Source organism: Anabrus simplex, chromosome 5 (assembly GCF_040414725.1).
Source record: "Anabrus simplex isolate iqAnaSimp1 chromosome 5, ASM4041472v1, whole genome shotgun sequence".
NCBI classification, from domain to species: domain Eukaryota; kingdom Metazoa; phylum Arthropoda; class Insecta; order Orthoptera; family Tettigoniidae; genus Anabrus; species Anabrus simplex.
Window position 1 is genome coordinate 264,069,773 of NC_090269.1, and position 21,805 is coordinate 264,091,577.

The following is a 21,805-nucleotide window of genomic DNA, read 5'->3' on the forward strand; positions in this document are numbered from 1 at the left end:
ACTGTTATGTTCAGTTCAATATATATATTAAAGGCAATGGGTTGGGATATTCGATTATTGGTTAGTGTTATTTGATTATTGTTTGGTTGAAGGAGCTGTACCAAATGGATGGAGAGTTGCTATAGTAGCCCCTGTGTATAAGGAAAAGGGTGATAGGCATAAAGCTGAAAATTACAAGCCAGTCAGTTTGACATGCATTGTATGTAAGCTTTGGGAAGGCATTCTTTCTGATTATATTAGATATGTTAGCGAAATTAATAACTGGTTTGACAGAAGGCAGTTTGGGTTTAGGAAAGGTTATTCGACTGAAGCTCAGCTTGTAGGATTTCAGCAAGATATGGCAGACATCCTATCAGGAGGCCAAATGGACTGTATTGCAATTGACCTATCTAAGGCATTTGATAGGGTAGATCATGGAAGACTACTGGCAAAAGTGAGTGCAATTGGACTAGAAAAAAGAGTGACTGAATGGGTGGCTATATTTCTAGAAAATAGAACTCAGAGAATTAGAGTAGGCGAAGCTTTATCTGACCCTGTAATAATAAAGAGGGGAATTCCTCAAGGCAGTATAATTGGACCTTTATGTTTTCTTATATATATCAATGATGTGTAAAGAAGTGGAATCAGAGATAAGGCTGTTGGCAGATGATGTTATTCTGTACAGAGTAATAAATAAGTTACAAGATTGTGAGCGGCTGCAGGGTGACCTCGATAGTGTTGGTAGATGGACGGTGGGCAATGGTATGATGATAAGCGGGGTTAAAAGTCAGGCTGTGAGTTTCACAAACAGGAAAAGTCCTCTCGGTTTTAAATACTGCGTTGATGGGGTGAAAGTTCCTTTTGGGGATCATGTAAGTATCTAGGTGTCAATATAAGAAAATACCTTCATTGTGGTAATCACATAAATATGATTGTTAATAAAGGGTGCAGATCTCTGCACATGATTATGAGGGTATTTAGGGGTTGTAGTAAGGATGTAAAGGAGAGGGAATATAAGTCTCTGGTAAGACCCCAACTAGAATATAGTTCCAGTGTATGGGACCCTCACCAGGATTACTTGATTCAAGAACTGGAAAAAATCCAAAGAAAAGCAGCTCGATTTGTTCTGGGTGATTTCTGACAAAAGAGTGGCGTTACAAAAATGTTGCAAAGTTTGGGCTGGGAAGATTTGGGAGAAAGGAGACGAGCTGCTCGATTAAGTGGTATGTTCCGAGCTGTCAGTGGAGAGATGGCGTGGAAGGACATCAGTAGACGAATAAGTTCGAGTGGTGTCTTTAAAAGTATCATAATTATCATATACTTCATTATTTTTCTCTAGATCTACAGTAACAATTACCCATTTGTTCCGTTAAATGAGAAAAATAACAATGTTCGGCCTATGCCAAAATTCACTCTTTTAAACTCCACATACTGTACAGAAAAAGAAAAGAAAAATATTACACGCAGTAGACAGAGATGAACAAACAAAATAATAATCATAATAATAATAATAAGAAGAAGAAGAAGAAGAAGAAGAATCAAATGTACTCCTTGGACATGCCATGAAATTCCTCGGATACTCCGGAAACGTAACCCCCAAAGTGAGGGTCACCGCGGCAGTCATCCTCGGCCCTTTCATGCCTCGTCTAACGTCTCCCCTGAATATTTCTATTGTTTTTCCAGAATGTGCAGTTTAAATAAAATATAATTTGAAGACATAATAAAGTTGAAATAAAATTAGCTGTATAAGAATGTCAAAGACCTTCATGCCCCTCTTGATTAGACACGCATACCCTTGCACATTCCATTCCTGTTACCTTTTTTACTTCACCCACTCAGGGTTGCTGAGTCCAGATTTACGTTACATCACCAGCCGGGTATGTGTACCTCATCATAATGTCCTCGCTACACATACATTCTGCCATTATGTATTCTGCTCATGTTGCAACTTTATCCTTGTACTACTTATCTGCCCCTGCACATCATAATCAACCATGCTTAATCAATTTAAATACAAAGCCATAGTCCACATTAAATTTGCCATCACGTCCACCAAATCAAAATTTACAAACAAACACCACTTCTCAATTCTCACCCCGCTCAACACTTACATTCTGCCATTACATATACCATTACTTCTCCATCTCCACATTTCAGCAATAAATAAACGCACTTCATTACCTACATATTCAACCATGCTTAATCAATTTAAATACCAATCCATATTCCACATTAAATTGCCATCACGTCCACCCAAACCAAAATTTACAAACGAACAGAACTTCTCAATTATCATCCCTCTCAACACTTACATTCTGCCATTACATATACCACCACTTCTCCATCTCCACATTTCAGCAATAAATAAACACATTTCATTACCTACAGAAAACTCCATCCAACTCGGCAATAATTCACTTACACTTAACAACCTCAATCAACTCTAATTATCTTACTATATACCACTTACAACTTACTCCATTATTTCCCTGTACCTATTATACCAACATATACCACCATCACCATCCAGTTCACTATGCAGACACACCAATTACAACTCCACCTCATAACACACCTCAAGACAATTATTCAAACGAACACCAATTCTCAATTCTCATCCCTCTCAACACTTAAATTCTGCCATTACATATACCACCACTTCTCCATCTCCACGTTTCAGCAATAAATAAACACACTTCATAACCTACCGAAAAATATCTGTAGGTTCGTTGGTATTATACTTACAAAGGCAGATAATCATAAGGAGTTGTAACTCATTGTAATTTTCGCCGCTACTTTTCCTATATTTCGTACAGATATCCGTTCAAACTATCACGAAGGTAATAATTTATTACATGAAATAGCACGATAAGCCTGTAAACATCGATTTAAAGAGAATTCGCAATAATTTCACTGGATAATTATGGTACTTAACAGTTTTTCGCAATGTTGACGATTGTTGCTACATACACATGATAGTAGTGTTAATAAATACAAAGTCAGCTGATTCATTATTCCGATAATTTGTAGTCTTAGTTCCCTGCATACTTTGTAATTTCCACCTTCGTTTATTCGTCGAGTAAAAGTTAATAATCAAATTCCTATATCAACAGATTTTCGGATTGTTGACGATTGTTGCTACATACACATGATATTAGTGTTAATAAATACAAAGTCAGCTGATTCATTATTCCGATAATTTGTAGTCTAAGTTCCCTGCATACTTTGTACTTTCCACCTTCGTTTATTCATCGAGTAAAAGTTAATAATCAAATTCCTATATCCCAATAATATTGCACTTCAAACTCCCAGCGTGGTTTTGACAGAAATTATAGTAGACAACCTCTTATTCTCAGAAATTTAAGGACACTTTTATTCTCCGTCCGGCGTAGTAGGGAAAATAATACTAATCCACCAGCAGTAAATGTTCATATAACCACACTTCAGCTGAAAATTGTAGTGTAGCTACATTGTAGTATAGATACAGTATATTTAGATAGTGCCTATCTTGTCTGCTATATTCATGTGTTATCTTACGTGTATATCTATTAGAGCGTAGTATTAATAATAATTTGTCTAAGCATTCAGCTTTGTTGGTAATCTTTGAGTACAGTAGTTCTTCCAAATTTCATTTCTGTTTGTGCTTAGTAATAATGTAAGGTACCGGTATCGTAATCAGGATACGTCTGAAAGTAGTTTAAATATTACTGTAGTGTACTGTACAGTAGTATATGAGTAATATCCAATTAGAATTTAGTGTGCTTATTTTATTATTGTAAAATATTTGTGTAGTACTGGTGTAGTAGTGGTATCCGTAGAAACTCTTACTAAAATTATGTTGTAATTAGAATAGGCTTAATTGCAGTTTGGAATTGTGTAGTTCTTGTGTATTACTTTCGATATTCAGTAATTAACAGCAGTTTTTATCCTTTTAGCCAACGGCCGTAGCCGTGTTGAAACACCGGATCCCGTGAGATCTCCGAAGTTAAGCAACATTGGGCGTGGACAGGAGTTGGATGGGTTGCCACACGCTCTTAGTGGGGGTAAGGGAATGGAGGAGCGGAAAGGAACTGGCCACCCTACCGCACGTAAACTCCGGCTCAGGAACACCTCTGCGGAGGTTCGAACCTGCCTTCGGGCAGAATAACCCTTACCTTACCTTATCCTTTTAGGGGTTGTAGGATAAAAATAGAGTACGACTAAGTAGTATTGTAGTGTAGTCGTATATTAATTACCGTATTGTTGTGTGATCTTTGAGTACTATCCCAGACAATATATCCCTCCGTTCATTTATTTCTTGCAAATAAGTTATTTTATTTTTATGTTCATTTTTTCTGTAAAGAATGGCTAAGAAGCGCGAGTGTATGAACTGTGGGTGTGGCGAGGCATTGAGGGATATGAGGGAGGAGTTGGAGAGTTTGAGGGAGATAATTAGAATTCTAACAGAAGACAGGAAGGAAGATAGGTCTCCCTCAAACAATGTACAGGTTACAGTAGGTGTACAAGAGGGAGGGGAAGGAAAGGGGGGAGTTGTAGAAGACAGGTGGTCCAATGTTCTAAGGGGAAGGAAATTACAGGCTAAGGGCTCTATTCAGGATCAAAATTCGGGACAGGTGTCTGTGCGAAATCGGTACGAGTCACTCCAGGTAGAACAACAGAGGGAAGATGAGGGACAGGGAACTCTTGCTGAGATGTGTGGAAGTAGGAAGAAGGGAAAAGGTAGGAAAGGGAAATGTAGAGTAGAGGATAGGAAAAGACAGGTGGAACAAGGTAATGGGAAGGAGAAAGGGGAGGAGGAAGTAGCTTCTGCAGCTATCAGAAAAGATAGGGCTGACCAAGAGGGGAGGTGATCAAATGAGGTAGATAGGGTAGAAGCTCTGGTCATGGGGGATTCCATCGTTAGACACGTGGGGAAAGTGTGTGGAAGAAAGGGAACCAGGGTAGAATGTTATCCAGGAATTAGGTTGAGGCAGATGTTGAGGAAAGTAGAAGAAAGGGAGGGGGGAAGGAGAAGGTGGTAGTGTTTCACGTTGGTACCAACAACGTAAGGCAAGCTGATATAAGTACCAACATAGTTGGAGATGTGTGGGATCTAGTAAATGCAGCACGGATGAAGTTTAAGAAAGCGAAGATTGTTATTAGTGGAATACTGTGTAGGAGGCATACTAACTGGAGGGTAATTGGGGATTTAAATGAGACTATGGAGTAGGTATGTGGAAAACTGGGAGTGAAATTTCTAGATCCTAATGGGTGGGTAGGAGATAGGTATCTGCGCTCAGATGGCCTTCACTTAAACCGCAGCGGTACGTATAAGTTAGGAAATTTGTTTGGAAGGGTAATAGGGAAACGGGGTGGCCTAGGGAGCGGTGATAAGGGAACAGGGAACTGGAAATCAAGTAGGGATGACATAAAATTGTTAGTGTTGAACTGTAGAAGTATGGTAAAGAACGGAATAGATCTAATTAATTTAATAGATATATATTTACCAGATATCGTAATAGAATTTGAATCATGGCTGAGAAATGATATAATGGATGCAGAAATTTTTTCACGGCACTGGAGTGTGTATGGTGGGAGGAGGAGTATTCATTCTGGTGAAAGAAGAATTTGTAAGCTACGAAAAGGTTAAAGATGAGACACATGAAATTCTAGATGTAAGGCTCGTTTCTAAAGATAATAGGAAACTTGATATATTTGGAGTGTACACACCGGGAAAGGGTAGCACTGACGCGGATTCGGAATTATTTGATAGGATAGTCGGCTATGTGGGAAACGACATGGAAAGAAATGTGATTGTAGCAGGAGATCTGAATTTGCCAGATGTCAATGGGAAGGAAATGCGAACAGGAAGCATGACCAACAAATGGCAAATAAGTTAATATGGGAAGGACAGCTGATTCAGAAAGTGATGGAACCAACCAGAAGGAAAAATATGCTGGATGTGGTGCTGATAAAACCAGATGAGCTCTATAGGGAAACTGAAGTAATATATGGTATTAGTGATCATGAAACTGTTTTTGTCGTAGTTAAAAATATATATGATAGAAAGGAAGGTCTTAAAAGTAGGACTATTAGGCAGTACCATATGGCTGACAAAGCAGGCATGAGGCAGTTTCTAAAAAGTAACTATTATCGGTGGAAAACGGTAAATAAAAATTTAAACAGACTCTGGGATGGGTTTAAAGAAATTGTTGAGGAATTGGAAAACAGGTTTGTACCTTTAAGGGTGGTAAGGAATGGTAAAGACCCACCTTATCATAATAGAGAAATCAAGAGACTAAGAAGGAGGTGCAGGCGGGAAAGAAATAGAGTTAGAAATGGCTGTGGAAGTAAGGAGAAATTGAAGGAACTTACTAGAAAATTGAATCTAGCAAAGAAGGCAGCTAAGGATAACATGATGGCAAGCATACTTGGCAGTCATACAAATTTTAGTGAAAAATGGAAGGATATATATAGGTATTTTAAGGCAGAAACAGGTTCCAAGAAGGACATTCCAGGAATAATTAATGAACAAGGGGAGTGTGTATGCGAGGATCTTCAAAAGGCAGAAGTATTCATTTAGCAGTATGTAAAGATTGTTGGTTACGAGGATAATGTCCAGATAGAGGAGGAGACTAAGGCCAAAGAAGTATTAAAATTTACATATGATAACAATGACATTTACATTTACAATAAGATACAAAAGTTGAAAACTAGGAAAGCGGCTGGAATTAATCAGATTTCTGGGGATATACTAAAGACAAAGGGTTGGGATATAGTACCATACCTGAAGTACTTATTTGATTATTGTTTGGTCAGAGGAACTATACCAGACGAATGGAGAGTTGCTATAGTAGCCCCTGTGTATAAAGGAAAGGGTGATAGACATAAAGCTGAAAATTACAGGCCAGTATGTTTGACGTGCATTGTATGTAAGCTTTGGGAAGGCATTCTTTCCGATTATATTAGACATGTTTGTGAAATTAATAACTGGTTCTATAGAAGGCAGTTCGGTTTTAGGAAAGGTTATTCCACTGAAGCTCAACTTGTAGGATTCCAGCAAGATATAGCAGATATCTTGGGGTTCTAGAGGTCAAATGGACTGTATCGCGATTGACCTCTCTAAAGCATTTGATAGGGTGGATCATGGGAGACTACTGGCAAAAATGAGTGCAATTGGACTAGACAAAAGAGTGACTGAATGGGTTGCTATATTTCTAGAAAATAGATCTCAGAGAATTAGAGTAGGTGAAGCTTTGTCTGAGCCTGTAATAGTTGAGAGGGGAGTTCCTCAGGGCAGTGTTATCGGACCTTTATGTTTTCTTATATAAATAAATGATATGAGTAAAGGAGTGGAATCGGAGGTAAGGCTTTTTGCGAATGATGTTATTCTCTATAGAGTGATAAGTTACAAGATTGTGAGCAACTGCAACGTGACCTCGAAAATGTTGTGAGATGGACAGCAGGCAATGGTATGTTAATAAACAGGGCTAAAAGTCAGGTTGTGAGTTTCACAAATAGGAAAAGTCCTCGCAGTTTTAATTACTGTGTTGATGGGGTGAAAGTTCCTTTTGGGGATCATTGTAAGTATCTAGGTGTTAATATAAGGAAAGATCTTCACTGGGGTAATCACATAAATGGGATTGTAAATAAAGGGTACCGATCTCTACACATGGTTATGAGGGTGTTTAGGGGTTGTAGTAAGGATGTAAAGGAGAAGGCATATAAGTCTCTGGTAAGACCCCAACTACAGTATGGTTCCAGTGTATGGGACCCTCACCAGGATTACTCGATTCAAGAAATGGAAAAAATCCAAAGAAAAGCAGCTCGATTTGTTCTGGGTGATTTCCGACAAAAGAGTAGCGTTACAAAAATGTTGCAAAGTTTGGGTTGGGAAGAACTGAGAGAAAGAAGAAGAGCTGCTCGACTAAGTGGTATGTTCCGAGCTGTCAGCGGAGAGATGGCGTGGAATGACATTAGTAGACGAATAGGTTTGAATGGTGTTTATAAAAGTAGGAAAGATCACAATATGAAGATAAAGTTGGAATTCAAGAGGACAAACTGGGGCAAATATTCATTTATAGGAAGGGGAGTTAGGCATTGGAATAACTTGCCAAGGGAGACGTTCAATAAATTTCCAATTTCTTTGTAATCATTCAGGAAAAGGCTAGGAAAGCAACAGATAGGGAATCTGGCACCTGGGCGACTGCTCTAAATGCAGATCAGTATTGATTGATTGATTGATTGATTGATTGATTGATTGATTTAATATGAAATATATTGCTGCCTTGGCAAGATTTCACAGGGCATTTAGACGACATTTCATTCCTTTCCTCCTACTGTCAGGTTGCCATAATTTCCTACCGCGGAACAGGGACAGAAGTAACCGTGACAAAAATTACCGAATTCTTATTGGCAAAAGAGCTTTATTTAAATCAAACATAACCTAATGACAATGGTAAAGAGCTCTTTCACGCACATCAATTTATCATACCGTGGTGTTTGTACTTACAACAGTTATTATACCAATCATACTTTTCAGAACGCTCTACTTTTCCAAGGTACTTTGATGTTTTATCACTGTTAATCTGCGATATACAAATAAAGTTCTGAACTACACACACTGGAATCCACTGCATCAAACAAAGAATAAACAATTAGAAGTGGTATTCTAAATGGAACTAGCATTGGCATGTCTTGTAAAACACAAGAGTTATTACTCCAAGATGGGCAGGAAAGTAGCTGACGGTAATTGATGATGGGAGTTTGAATGTTTTTCAAAACTGTGTCATAATACTGACCTAATGGGTGATCTCGAGCTTTCCCAGGAAATTTACTGAACTATCTACGACAATCGTAGTTTTCTGATATGTATTGCAACCCTATCCCACTGACAGCATTACCTCTGCACCAGCATGCAACATTTCATATCCTAATGCCTCGAACTCTTGTATGGAGATTTTGGCATCAAATATTTCGTATATAATATTTGTCATTACATTTCCGGGAGTGATTTATAAGAAGTAAGATACGTAATTTCATGACTTACAGTCCTCGTTTCCTTAAAAGTAGTCTGTTCTGGTATCAATACATTGGTACTTATGCTTAGGAAATTTTTTGAACCAGTCTAAGAAAGGTACATCTAGCATACTTTCCAGTTCCCTTCACAGCCTTCTGGATAGCTGTAAAGCCCTTATACTACATTTCTTTCAGCATTCATTTTAGTCAGGTATTGTGGATGAAATTTCAAATTAACATATCAGGAGAATGTAGAATATCTGTCATTTCACGTTATGAAAATAATTCTGGACTGAAATACCAGTTTGTGGTTGTGCTTTTTCATACATGGAGAATGATTGTCCAGATGCCTGTCACATAAACTAGTCATGCCCAGGGACATTATGATATATAGCCAATGATTTTATACATTGTGTTGTAACAATTTCTAAAGTACAGACACTACGGTATTCTGGAACTTTCATCACAAAGGTTGTACTCACATAATTTACCTTTACAATTCTCATTTAATACCTTCTGTTTTACAGGACTGGTAGACCACATGGTTTATCGGGATTCCAGGGTCCTGGACCAGCTCAATACAATCCAGCAGATCTCAACAAGTACAAACACAAGCCACCCCAATACTCTATCGCAGGTCGTAACCAACTGCCTGGAGATCGTACTCGTATACCTGGTCCTGCTGCATATTATCCTGGGTACTTGCCCGGGCCTGATCCACCAAAGTTTTCATTTGGTATCAAGCATTCACCTTATATGGAACCATTGATCCTTGAAACTGACAACTGAATGTGATCTATTTATTGACATTATTTATTTTTTATATATTGTTAAATAGATCCACAAATGTTGAAGCACTGTGATGTGTGAACATGATACAAGGTTAAGTCTTGTACTGTGGATCGGGTACTGCAGTGTACAGGTGGATTTTGTAAAATAATAAGATCTTGTGTTATATGTACTTTGTTTTAATGACTACAGTATTTTAATGTTGTCAAGTGTAGTGCAACTTATTAGTTCAGAACATTTCGCTAGTGTAACTTACATTACGTAGGCACTGAGACAGTCTCCTTTTCCAATGATTTTACCCAGTGTTCACACACATTACTGATGCTGCTTCATATTGTTAACTAGTTTTGATAATGAAAAAGACAAGCAAAGAAAAGAAAAGAAAAGAAAAGAAAAGAAAAGAAAAGAAAAGAAAAGAAAAGAAAAGAAAAGAAAAGAAGTTTTATCTAACAAGGATGTTTTTGAAAACATAAAACCAGCATCATTATTCTAACTTGTGTGTGCTTATTTTCAAAGTGATTATGTATCCTGAAAAAACATCATCAGGTTTCCCGTATGAAGTAGTTCCTTGTTCATTGAATTCCAATTGACTAGACGATGCCCAGGGACATTATGATATATATGATATATTAACAAGTTTTGTTAACCTTTACGCTGCACAATTAAATACTGACCAGTTCACGGAAGAATTCAATTATGAGGCAAGAAATTAATATTTTAAGTCAGTTTTTATGTGCTATGTATGTACCAGTGAGAAATAGGGACTCACTAGAGTAAATAATGACCTTTATTGGACATTAACAGAGCCTCCGTGGCTCAGACAGCAGTGCGTCGGCCTCTCTCAGCTGAGTTCTGCGGTTGATATCCTGGTCACTCCATGTAAAATTTATGCTAGAAAAAATGGAGGTGGGACAGGATTTTCTCCATGTACTCCGGTTTTCCCTGCCATCTTTCATTCCAGTAACATTCTGAAATCTGTCAGTCATTAACCATTGCTCCAGAAAAATGGGACAGGTTTCGACAGCCCGCACAATTCCTATCCTCTCCGCTAGACGAGGCTTCATTTATTCCATTCCTGACCCGGTCGAATGACTGGAAACAGGGTGAGATTTTTCATTATCATTGGACTTTAACAATGCTTATTGTTGATTTATTATGGTTCAGAGATACTTGAAAATATACATGTAAATAAATACTTGCTCAACACTTATGAATAATGGCATTCGAAAACAGTATTACAGTAGAGGAAATGTGCATGGTTAATAAACAATCAACGTCCTCGGCAAACAATCTGGCAGTAATTCGTCTAAAATACTGTTTTTCTGATTCAAGGAGTAAAGTAACATAGCAAACCATGAAGTATTTCCTCGGAAAAATAGAAGTCGAATATTGCAATGAAAGGAAAAAAAAGACCACAGACGAATGTTGCAGTATGAAGGTTAAAATAGATACAAGAATGAATTAATCATGTTGAACACCTTTGAAATTTGATTGTGGGAAATACTGGAACAAAAATATCACTTCTACTCAAACACATTGAACACATTTACATTTTAATAAACACTGAAAACACTGACATAATACTGGTATTGTAAGCACCATCCATAAACCCAGAAAGTTCTTATCTTTTGGTAATTTCCGGAGTTTTATCTTGAAGTACGTGACTATAGAACAAAATTTTCAGTGAGTGTATATACATTAATTATTCAACATGAAAGCTTCCAATTTTTCAATCTTTATTCAATCCACCAAAATAATTTCTCAAATTAAACTATATCTATTCTAAAATAAAAAATCATGATTCCACTCGTTCCGGGGATTACGTGGTGGACAGAGCTGAAAGAAAGTGCGGGCATGAATGGGTCAAGATAGGACAATCAGAAGATTGATTTAAAAATTTTAAAATTATGGTTATATTTCTTTCTCAGCTCTCTCCTTTCCTTTTTTTAGAAATAAGACTTTATAAAATTCAGGTACAAAAGATCATAAGATAGGATAACAATTTTAGAATATCGAATAACAACCACCTTGAGTTTGAGGTTCTCTAATTATACATTCTCCAATGAGTGCTGCAGCTCCTTTCAAAAAAACAGTCACGGAGATGACCCTCCCAAATTCTTTTACAGAGTATTCAAAATATACAATGTTTTAAGAGCACCTTTTGCTCCACAAAATTATCTAGGAGTCTAGGAGATTATTTCCCGAACATTACACCTTTACAGCCTCCCAAAGGCATCCTTCAACATTTACATTAACATTCAGAGGATCTTCGCTCTATAAAATTTACATTTTCAACAAAATGTCCAGGCCTACCGAAGGCACAACCTACATTTTACAATTCCAACCCCATTTACTGTCTTAGATCTTCTACTTTTCTTCATGTGGCCTCTAAGTATTAGTTCCTAATTAGCGTCGACCTATAAGATCTTTTGCTACCATGTTTTTCCTTCATTTCCACCTACGTATATCTGCTCCCTTCACAAAGCTGCAGATTGTTCTTATTGGGTTTTCGTGGATTTCCCTCTCTCTTCACCTGGTAGTCCTAGAGTGGAGAGTCTGATTCTACCCAGCGCCTCACATTTGAAAAGTAAGTGTTCAGCTGATTCCTCTACTTCATAGTATTTCCTATAAATATTGTCTCTTATTAATCCAATTCTATCGAGGTGTTTTTTCAGATGGCAGTGTCTTGTCAACAGTCCTACTACCTATCTTATATTTTCTCTGCTGAGTTTGAACATTTCTTTAGTATGCTTCTTATTTGGTCCTTTTATCAGTTCCTTTGCAAGCCTGCATCCTGCGTATTTCTTGGTTCTCCATTTGTTTCTTTTGTACCAATTTTCCTAGTAGTGTCGGGCTTGTATATAGGAAATCCCGCATATAGGTTCTAGGCCTACGAAATGTGTTTCTGCCCCTTTCCTGGCCAGTTTATCTGCCTTTTCACTTCCTTCTATATCTGCATACCCTGGTACCCATATTATTTTGACAATGTTGTACTTTGAGAGCTTCAGGAGAAATGAATGGCAATACCAGACAATTCTGTATATTATCAGAACTGCTTCTAGTGCCTTAATGGCCGCCTGTCTGTTCGTAAAAATGAAAATCGTCTTATTCCTATACTTCATTTTCAGATTTTCTTCAAGACATGTTGTGATAGCTATCACTTCAGCTTGAAAGACTGTAGTGTGTTTGCCCAGGCTCATCTGTATTGATCCCTCCTCCTGTGCCATCCCCAGCCTTTGAGCCATCAGTCCACCACACTATATCATCCTTTTCAGTATTCCATTTCTTGAAATCCCAGCCTTCATTTTTAATATCTGGGTCTCAAACATTTTTTCAAAGTTGTACTTTGGTATCATATTATCAGGACACATGTGTAGAACTTTCTCTATTATTATTACGGTGTTAATTTTACATTGTCCTATATTGGGTTTTTATGCATTCCAGCACTCTGTTCCAATCTATATGAACTCATTCTAGCCTGCCCTTTTATGAAATTGCATAGTAATGGGAGGTCTAGTAAAGTATTCAAGGCTTCTGTCGGCGTAGTTTTCATAGCCCCATGGCTATGCATGCCATTCTCTGTAGGCTATCCAATCTACTACTGACTTCTCCTTGGCTTACTCTCTGCCACCAGATGAATGCAGCACAGGCCATCAACAGTCTAATGATCATTGTATATATCCACATTACCATTGATGGTCTTAGGCCCCATGTTTTCCCGACGGCTCTTTTTCATGCATGCAGCAAGTTCTTGGCCCGGGTTATGTTCTTTTCTATATGTGGATTCCAGGATAGATTTTTATCCAACACCACACCTAGGTGCAGTGCCTGGTCTTCCATATATATATATATATCTTGCCCAAAGAGCTTCAGTGATCTCTTTCCCTCCAATTTCTTCCTTCTTGTAAAAGGGACCAGAGTTATCTTGTTCGCATTGACTGATAGTTGTTCTTCCTGACACCAGTACTTCACAAGATTAAGTGATCTTTGCATGAGGTCCTGGATAACACTCATTACCTTACCTGGTACGACAATAGCTAGGATATTTGCGTATCCTTGTTTGTAAAAATCTTGTTCGTTGAGCATAGCTATGATTTTGTTCACCACGAGGTTCCACAGCAGAGTAGAAAGAACTCCTCCCTGAGCACAGCCTTGGTTGGCCCTAACCGTCAGCGTTTCTTCAAACAGGGTTGCTTTTATCTTCCTTCCGTCTAACATGGATTTAATCCATTTGACGACGGTTTTACTCACCATGTTCTTTTCCAATGCTTTGATCATAGAGTCATAGGTTGTAGTGCTGAAGGCTCCTTCTATATCTAGAAATGCCGACAGTGTAATTTCTTTATATTCTAGCCTTTCCTCCAGTTTAACAACCTACTGGTGGAGTGCTACTTCAGTGGATCTGCCAGGTCTATACGCAAACTGATTTTCATGTAACGTTGAGTTTAGTTGCATCGTTCTTCTGGTACGGTATATTTATCCAGAATTTTCTCCAGCATGAAGAAGGTTAAACTTAATGGTCTGTATGTTTTGGCTTGGGCATAATTTGCCCTTCCAGGCTTAGGTATGAATACTTCTTTAGTTTCAGACAATGATTTTGGCACTTACCCTAAAGCCAGACTAGCTCTGAAAAGGTCTGTCATGGCATTGACGAGTATCTCCCGTCCTTCCGGTAGGAGTATCGGAAGTATCTCATCTGGCCCCGGAGTCTTTATAGAATGAAACGTGTCGATTTCCCATTTTACATGGCTATGTTTTATTACTCTGTTGACACAGTTCCAGTCTGCTCTTCGAGCTCCGGTCTCTGTTCCAACCGTTTCTTCTTCTGTCATCTCCTCAGCCTCAGGATAGTCGCACGCCATTAGTTTCTCCAGCGTGTCCCTCCCCGCCTGAGTAAACGGCCCATCTGCTTTCTCCATTGTCCCCACTTGATTTATATGGGTTGCTTTCAGAACCTCCTGGAGCCTTACTGTTTCAGTGTGTGATTCCACTTTCTCACAGAAGAGTCTCCAAGATTGTCTTTTTGCTTTCCGTGTCTCTAAGTTATACTTAGTGAGTTTTCTATGATATGCGTCCCATATACCATTTCTAGATGATATTCTATACAACATCCTAACCTCTTCTTTCATTTTTGCTAGTTTGTTGTTCCACCACCTTGCTTTTTTGTGTTTTTTTCCAGAGAGAGGGGACAGTTTTCACGGAATAAGTCTATAATGGCCTTTTCTAATAGTTCCACTGCCTCGTCCAGTTCTTTCTGTCCTCTCACGTTAGTTGGAATTTTTTGTACAGCCTTCCCTAGAACTTCTCTGTATCAATCCCAGTTAGTTCCTTTTGGGTCTCTGTACATCTCAATCCCACATAGTCTCGCATCTATTGCAAATTGGATGTGCTGGTGGTCTGCCAATGATGGTCCGTCCAGTACCTTCCAGTCTTAAATAAAGTTTGCAATTAGCGTGTAAATGTAGGCTTGTTTTCTAGGTTTAGTATCGTCAACTCAGTTCCAATAATAAACCCTAGTAAAGTCTCACCTCTTGCATTGCAGTTCATGCTGCCTTATGCCTTGTGGTGTGAATTTGCATCTGCTTCAAAGTCTAGGTGTTTGCGTTTTCTCTTTGCGTTGCAAATTAGGTTCTCAACTTCTTCTGATGGAGGCAGATTTGTTGAGTCATATGGGAGGTATGCAGAGCCTATGATTATTTCTCTGGGTCCCTCCCAATTTCCAAGTTTAATCTTGGCCACGGTTAAGTCCCGTGAACAGTGTTTCTGCAACATAAGACATTTTAATTTCCTGTTCACAAGAAGATATGTTATGGGTATTTCCGATGTCGTATCGTCCACTCGGAGGTGAGACTACACAAGTGTACAATATGCGGTAATACGTTATCATGAAACAAACTACAGATTAACCAATATAATAATGCTCTTCAGGACCTGCTCACCTGATGAGCTAAACTTAGCACTGTCCCTGCTTTGCAGGAGGCCATAGACCTTAGGGTATTCACACGGTAATTTATTTATCGTCCATCAGCTTACCTCCGTATTCCGCCAGTCCTGCTACTCTGACCTTGACTACCCATGGCTCTTGAATGAGGGTCACGTCAATAGCCTCGGACTTGAACTTCCTGGCGAAATTGGCCAGTAGGTTTAACTTGCCATTAGAATTTTACCTTTAAAAAGCAACTTGTGTGCAGACAAAGTTAATACAAGAGCGACACGCATTTCCCTCTATAGGAATAAATTGGCGCCAACATGTAAACAGTGTGACAAACATACATCATTTTTCACAACTCTCCCACTTAAATGTTTCCTTGATATATAAATGCACTTACAGTCTTCCTGAAAACATTTTCCAGTATCGAAAATGGTTAAATGAATCCTTAAGGAGAGAAAATACGAGGTGGTCATATTAATTTGGCCAGGGACTGTAGCTGCTTTTTAATGCCGAAGATTGGCCTGAAGGACCCTCAGCTCCATCTTTATCAAGATTGGGTTTCGTTCTTCCCCTGATGCCTTGAAACTTGGTCTGCCCAAGTCTGAGCTTAGCCTTAAGGCTTCTCTTTTTGAGAACTTCAAAGTCTCTTTCATAAGGGCTAAAACGACTGTTGTTCCTGTCTTGCCGATTGAAGTGGCATTCACCACTCTCCACTCTCGTGTTAGAAGTTTGGTATCGTGCTGATTGATTCTGACAGCAGCCTGCTCTACTGGAGCTTCTGTTGCCATTTCTTGTTTTCAGTCGGCGACAGCCTGCCCAATTGGGACTTCTGTCACCATTTTTTCATCTTGGGTTTTATCCCGGATTTGCTGTTCCGGAGCTTCCTTGGCTTCCCTTGATGTCGAGTTTTTTAAATTTGTTCTTTATAAGCATCCATATTTCAATCAATCGTAGGGTTTTTGCCCCTTCTAGTGTCCTGAGCGTCGTTCTCACATTCCATGGTGAGGCATACAGCCAGGCATTGTTCTTTCGCAACTCAGGCTCTCCGTAGCACAGACCACGCCCCTCAGTCGTCCATCCAACTGTCCGCCCCTGGCCCGTACTGTATCTAGCCAGGTTTATTTCCCCTTCAGTAGGCCTACCCACGTGGTCTCCACTTGGCATTATCGTAACTGAGTTCACAGCCATGACTTCTCCCCTAGGTTGGAATCGTCCCTTTCCCAACCTGCGGCTCGTCCAGCCTACATAGAGCAAAGTGATCAATCACCAGCCCCACTCCACCTGAACCACCGTATCATCCTGTATAACATATTTACACAGAATAAAATAGAATTTCTCAGGAGTATCGAATACCCAATCTACCGTGCCTTTGTGGAAGAAACAACAGGTTAAAGTTACTTACCTAAAAATCAAAATGATGTGGAGGCGGCCACTTGCACTCCTTGAAATTTGCAATTAAAACATTAAAACCCCATTTGGTATTCTGGCCCAAATTCATGAAGGTTTCAATCAGTGGCAAATGAAGTGAGGTGCTTGGATTCCTCAGCAGGAGGTACCTGGTAGTACAGTATATCTGATTTAAATCAAAGGTGGTGAGATTTTGGCATTAGCAAACTAAGAAAAACAAGAGTGCAAATCAGGAAGGGTAATAGATTGGAGGACGACCTTACGGTTCAACATCCGATAGTCAACGACAGGACGATAACCACCTTGCGATTTAGGGACAAGAAACATGGGAGAAGAATAAGCTGACTTAGTAGGACGTATCACTCCATCAGCGAGCATTTGGTCAATAATAGCCTTAAGGCTTTCATTTTAGGAGGTGACAGCCGATACGGAGCAGAGCGAACAGGTATGGTATCCGTGACTTCAATTTTGTACTCTAAAACATTGGTAACACCTAACTTGTCAGTAAAGACACCAGGAAACTTATCGCAGAGTTTCCTAAGTTGGTTGGCCTGATCATCGGGTAAATGAAAAAATCAAAAGCTTTGGGTTCCCCCACATCTTCAGGAACAATATTAACGTGGCAAGGAAGAATAGGGGAGCGATCGCACAGCTCAAAGGTTCTTGCAGAAAATTTAGAATGGAATCTGTTGAACTGCAGGTCGAAAATCATGCCAGTTTTGGAGATAGAATTTGCACCCAAGATGAACTGACAAGATAAATCTTTTGCCAGTACTACTGGTATTTTTCGTGTGAAATCACGGAGTTTTATCTTGACATCTGGGTATCCTACAATGTTCAATGAGTTAGAATTAGCAGTATGGCAGGTTAAGGACACGGGTTCGAATGTAGGTAACTTGCAAACAGTTTTCATCGAATCGTACCAGATCTCACTCATCAAGGTGATACTACTTCCAGAATCTACCAATGCACAGACAGGTTCATTATTTACCTCTAAGCATAAGTAAGATAATTTAGAAGAAGGAATGGCAGGAGTCAAACAAGATTGCAAAAAAATGGACACTAGGTTCAGACTGGGACCAATCATCAGCCTCAGGATTAGGTAAATTCATCCTTCAATGTACAGCTATTACAGACAAAACAAAAAGCCACACCTTGCGATTTAGCATCAGAAATGGCGGATAGTCATCTAGAATTGCCTGGAGGTCCAGAGCGTGAAGTATTACGTGAGCACTGCCTAGAGAAGTGCCTATTTGACCCACAGTATCGGCAAGAAGTATTGGTGGAAGAGACACTACCCATGGCATATTTTGTATTGCCGAAGGTCCCAACCTTAGGACATTTCCGCTGGAAATCATCAGTGGAGCCACAATTAAAACATGCACGAGAATTACGCGGATTGGAAGCAGGTGAAGGGGAGGTTTTAGTATCCTGAGAAGACATGCGCATAGGAGGGGGGTTAATGCAACGCGTAACTAGTCGGCATATCGAATACCTTCTGCAGAAAGTGACAGCTTCCATATGAGCAAAAGTTGCTTGTCGCGGTGAGAGAGCGAGATAGGACCTATAGTTCGGGGCAAGACCTTCAACAATGCTGGCAACCATTTGAGACTCAGAATAGTGGAGCATAAAAATCCTAGCATGGAGCTTAATGTCCTGAATATATTGAAATAACGACTCGTTCAAATTCTGCACTCTGGAATAGTGCTTCTGCACTAAGGAAGACAAGGCGCGAGAAGGAAAGAAAAATTCAAGCACATGTGTGTGAAACTGATCTACAGTCCATCTTTCCGAAATGGCTCTAACTATATGCTCAGGAAGAGCCCCAGATACATGTGGATATAGGATTTGAAGCACGTGATCGCTACTGAGATTGTACACGATTGCCTGATCCTTAAACTCGATTAAAAACCGAAGGTAAGAAATAACCTCGTCAACCGAGTTAGCCGAAAATTTAGAGACTCCCTTAAGCACAGTAGTTAATGGGTGAGGTAGGTTGTAGCAAATCTGGGGCAAGGCAGGTGGAGGAGGTGCCTGGGAAGGCTTAGAGTGGTCTTGAGGGGTTACAGTGTCATCGTACCATTGATTCGGGCACCCTTACGGAAATGATGGAGTACTGAAAATGAGATTATGGCTACTGTTAGCCTACAATGTTACAGGCGCAGATCATCTGTGGAAGGTTCTCGCTAATTTGAGAGACCATTGTAGCATTAACCACTTGTGTAGGGGTTATGCAACCTAAAAGAGCACTTGATACAGGTGGCACTAAGACAGAGGGATGGTTTTGCACCATTGCATAAGAACCAGGTTGTGTAACAATAGAGGGCAGACGCTGAGCCACGGTAGAATTACCAGTTACCACAAGGAAATTTGTAGAGATACCGACATGCGAAGAAGATACATTACATGGATCACTTGTCAATAAAGCAAAAGGTCCTAGGCGAGCATTATTCACATCCGACTCCTGAATTAACACCAGCACTAGTGGCCACAGTACACACTTGAGAAGCTACAGATGCGGAACCAGAGTTAAGACATTCACACGATTCAGAAAAGGTAAGGCACTTGAACCTCAGAACTAGTGTTAGGCAATTCATTCCCTTAAGCAAGCCTATGATATTGTCCAATATTCTTGAAATCCGTACTAAAAGGATTTACACCCCTGCCGCTTATTTGCCGGCAGTTTAAGAGACAACAAATCCCTAATTCTGTCCAGGCAATGTAATAACTGTGCCTTAACCCGCGCTAATTGGCTACGGGATGGCTCAGAAGCACCGAAAGACACAAGAATGGCATTAAAGTCTACCAATTTATCTTTAACTACGGCCAAAGACTCACGCAACTCGTCCGTAGTTAACTCAGGAATGGTTACGGTTAAATTGAGCGACTGTTTCAATAGGCTCGTGTCATATCTGATATTGCCTGTAGAATTCAGTTTGCGGATACGACGTTCGTAAATTAATTCTAACTTTCTCAAATGGAAAGGATTAGGAACGGCACGAGCCATCCTGACAGGTAGAAAATAAATTTCAAGGCGATTTACTACTTAAGCTTTTTTTAGGTTAGTTACGATCACCATTCACTTTTCTTTCGTCCGCAATCAGTCACTTGCTCGGCTACCAATACGTAACCGGTTTCCAGTGGTTACACGATACACAGTTAAGAAAATGGGAAAAAATCATATTACACTGCACTTTAAAACCTGCCGGGAATAGATCCTGGGACCCGTGTGACTAAGCACGCTAACCATTTAGTCATAGAGCCGGACAGTGTTCTCTATGACTTAACATCTGCAAGCAAACAATCCAAAAACATCTTCAGTATAACTTTATTGGTTTACGAAAATGGATACATAGTTCTTTGGCTACCCCCGTACATCCGTGACTTCAGTCTCATAGAACTGTCATGGTCAAACATTAAAATGGAGCACAGAATGTGACAGGTGATATTCCTTTGCAACACTGAAAAAAAACTGTCAGTGCATTCTCCAACGTTTCCAGTTGTGACAGGGAAGGTTATTACAGGCACGTGGAGATATTGGACCAACAACGCTGGGGAAAGATGGCATCATGGAAATAACAGTTAATGATCTGATTGTCAATTTGAAAGATGCCCCCAAACCTGATCATGTACAGATTCAGGTGACTTGCATACAAATGTCAGTGCATGAAGGCCCAGTACATGAGGTACTTGTTTCTTTTATCATTATTGGGCTATGAATCGTAAGCACATGAACAATTACATTAATACTGTTTGCTTACTGGTTTTCTGATGGTCATTCTTTTTTCCTTAGTTTTACATTTGTTTTTATTGCTAGTGATATGAAGTTCCTACAGTGAGTTGGTTGTTCAACAGTTGACAGCATCAATCAATCAATCAATCAATCAATCAATCAATCAATCAATCAATCAATCAATCAATCAATCAATCAATCAATCAATCAATCAATCAATCAACCACTACTGATCTGCATTTAGGGCAGTCGCCCAGGTGCCAGATTCCCTATCTGTTGTTTTCCTAGCTTTTTCTTAAATGACTGCAAATAAATTGGAAATTTATTGAACATCTCCCTTGGTAAGATATTCCAATCCCTAACTCCCCTTCCTATAAACGAATATTTGCCCCAATTTGTCCTCTTGAAATCCAACTTTATCTTCATATTGTGATATTTCCTACTTTTAAAGACACCATCCAAACTTAATCGTCTACAGAAGTCCTCACACGCCATATATCCACTGACAGCTCAGAACATACCACTTAATCGAGCAGCTCGTCTCCTTTCTCCCAAGTCTTACCAGCCCAAACTTTGCAACATTTTTGTAACGCTACTCTTTTGTCGGTAATCGCCTAGAACAAATCGAGCTGCTTTTCTTTGGATTTTTTCCAGTTCCTGAATCAAGTAATCCTGGTAAGGGTCCCATACACTGGAACCATACTCCAGTTGGGATATCACCAGAGACAAATATGCTCTCGCCTTCATATCATTACTACAACCCCTAAATACTCTCATAACCATGAGCAGAGATCTGTACCCTTTATTTACAATCATATTTATGTGATTACCCCAAAGAAGGTCTTTCCTTATATTAATACCTAGGTATTTACAATGATATGCAAGGGGAACTTTCACCCCATCAACGCAGTAATTAAAACTGAGAGGACTTTTCCTATTTGTGAAACTTACAACCTGACTTTTATCCC

At 39.4% G+C, this 21,805-nt stretch overlaps 1 protein-coding gene across 1 annotated transcript in view; it reads left to right on the plus strand.

Moving 5' to 3' along the window:
- The window catches only part of LOC136874485 (ciliary microtubule associated protein 1A-like), an 87,309-nt gene extending 77,544 nt beyond the window's left edge, over nt 1-9,765 (plus strand). Inside the window, exon 4 of the mRNA XM_067148112.1 lies at nt 9,504-9,765. Coding sequence (XP_067004213.1) covers nt 9,504-9,765 — 262 coding nt within the window. The remainder of the gene's footprint in view (nt 1-9,503) is intronic.
- The last annotated feature ends 12,040 nt before the right edge of the window (nt 9,766-21,805 follow it).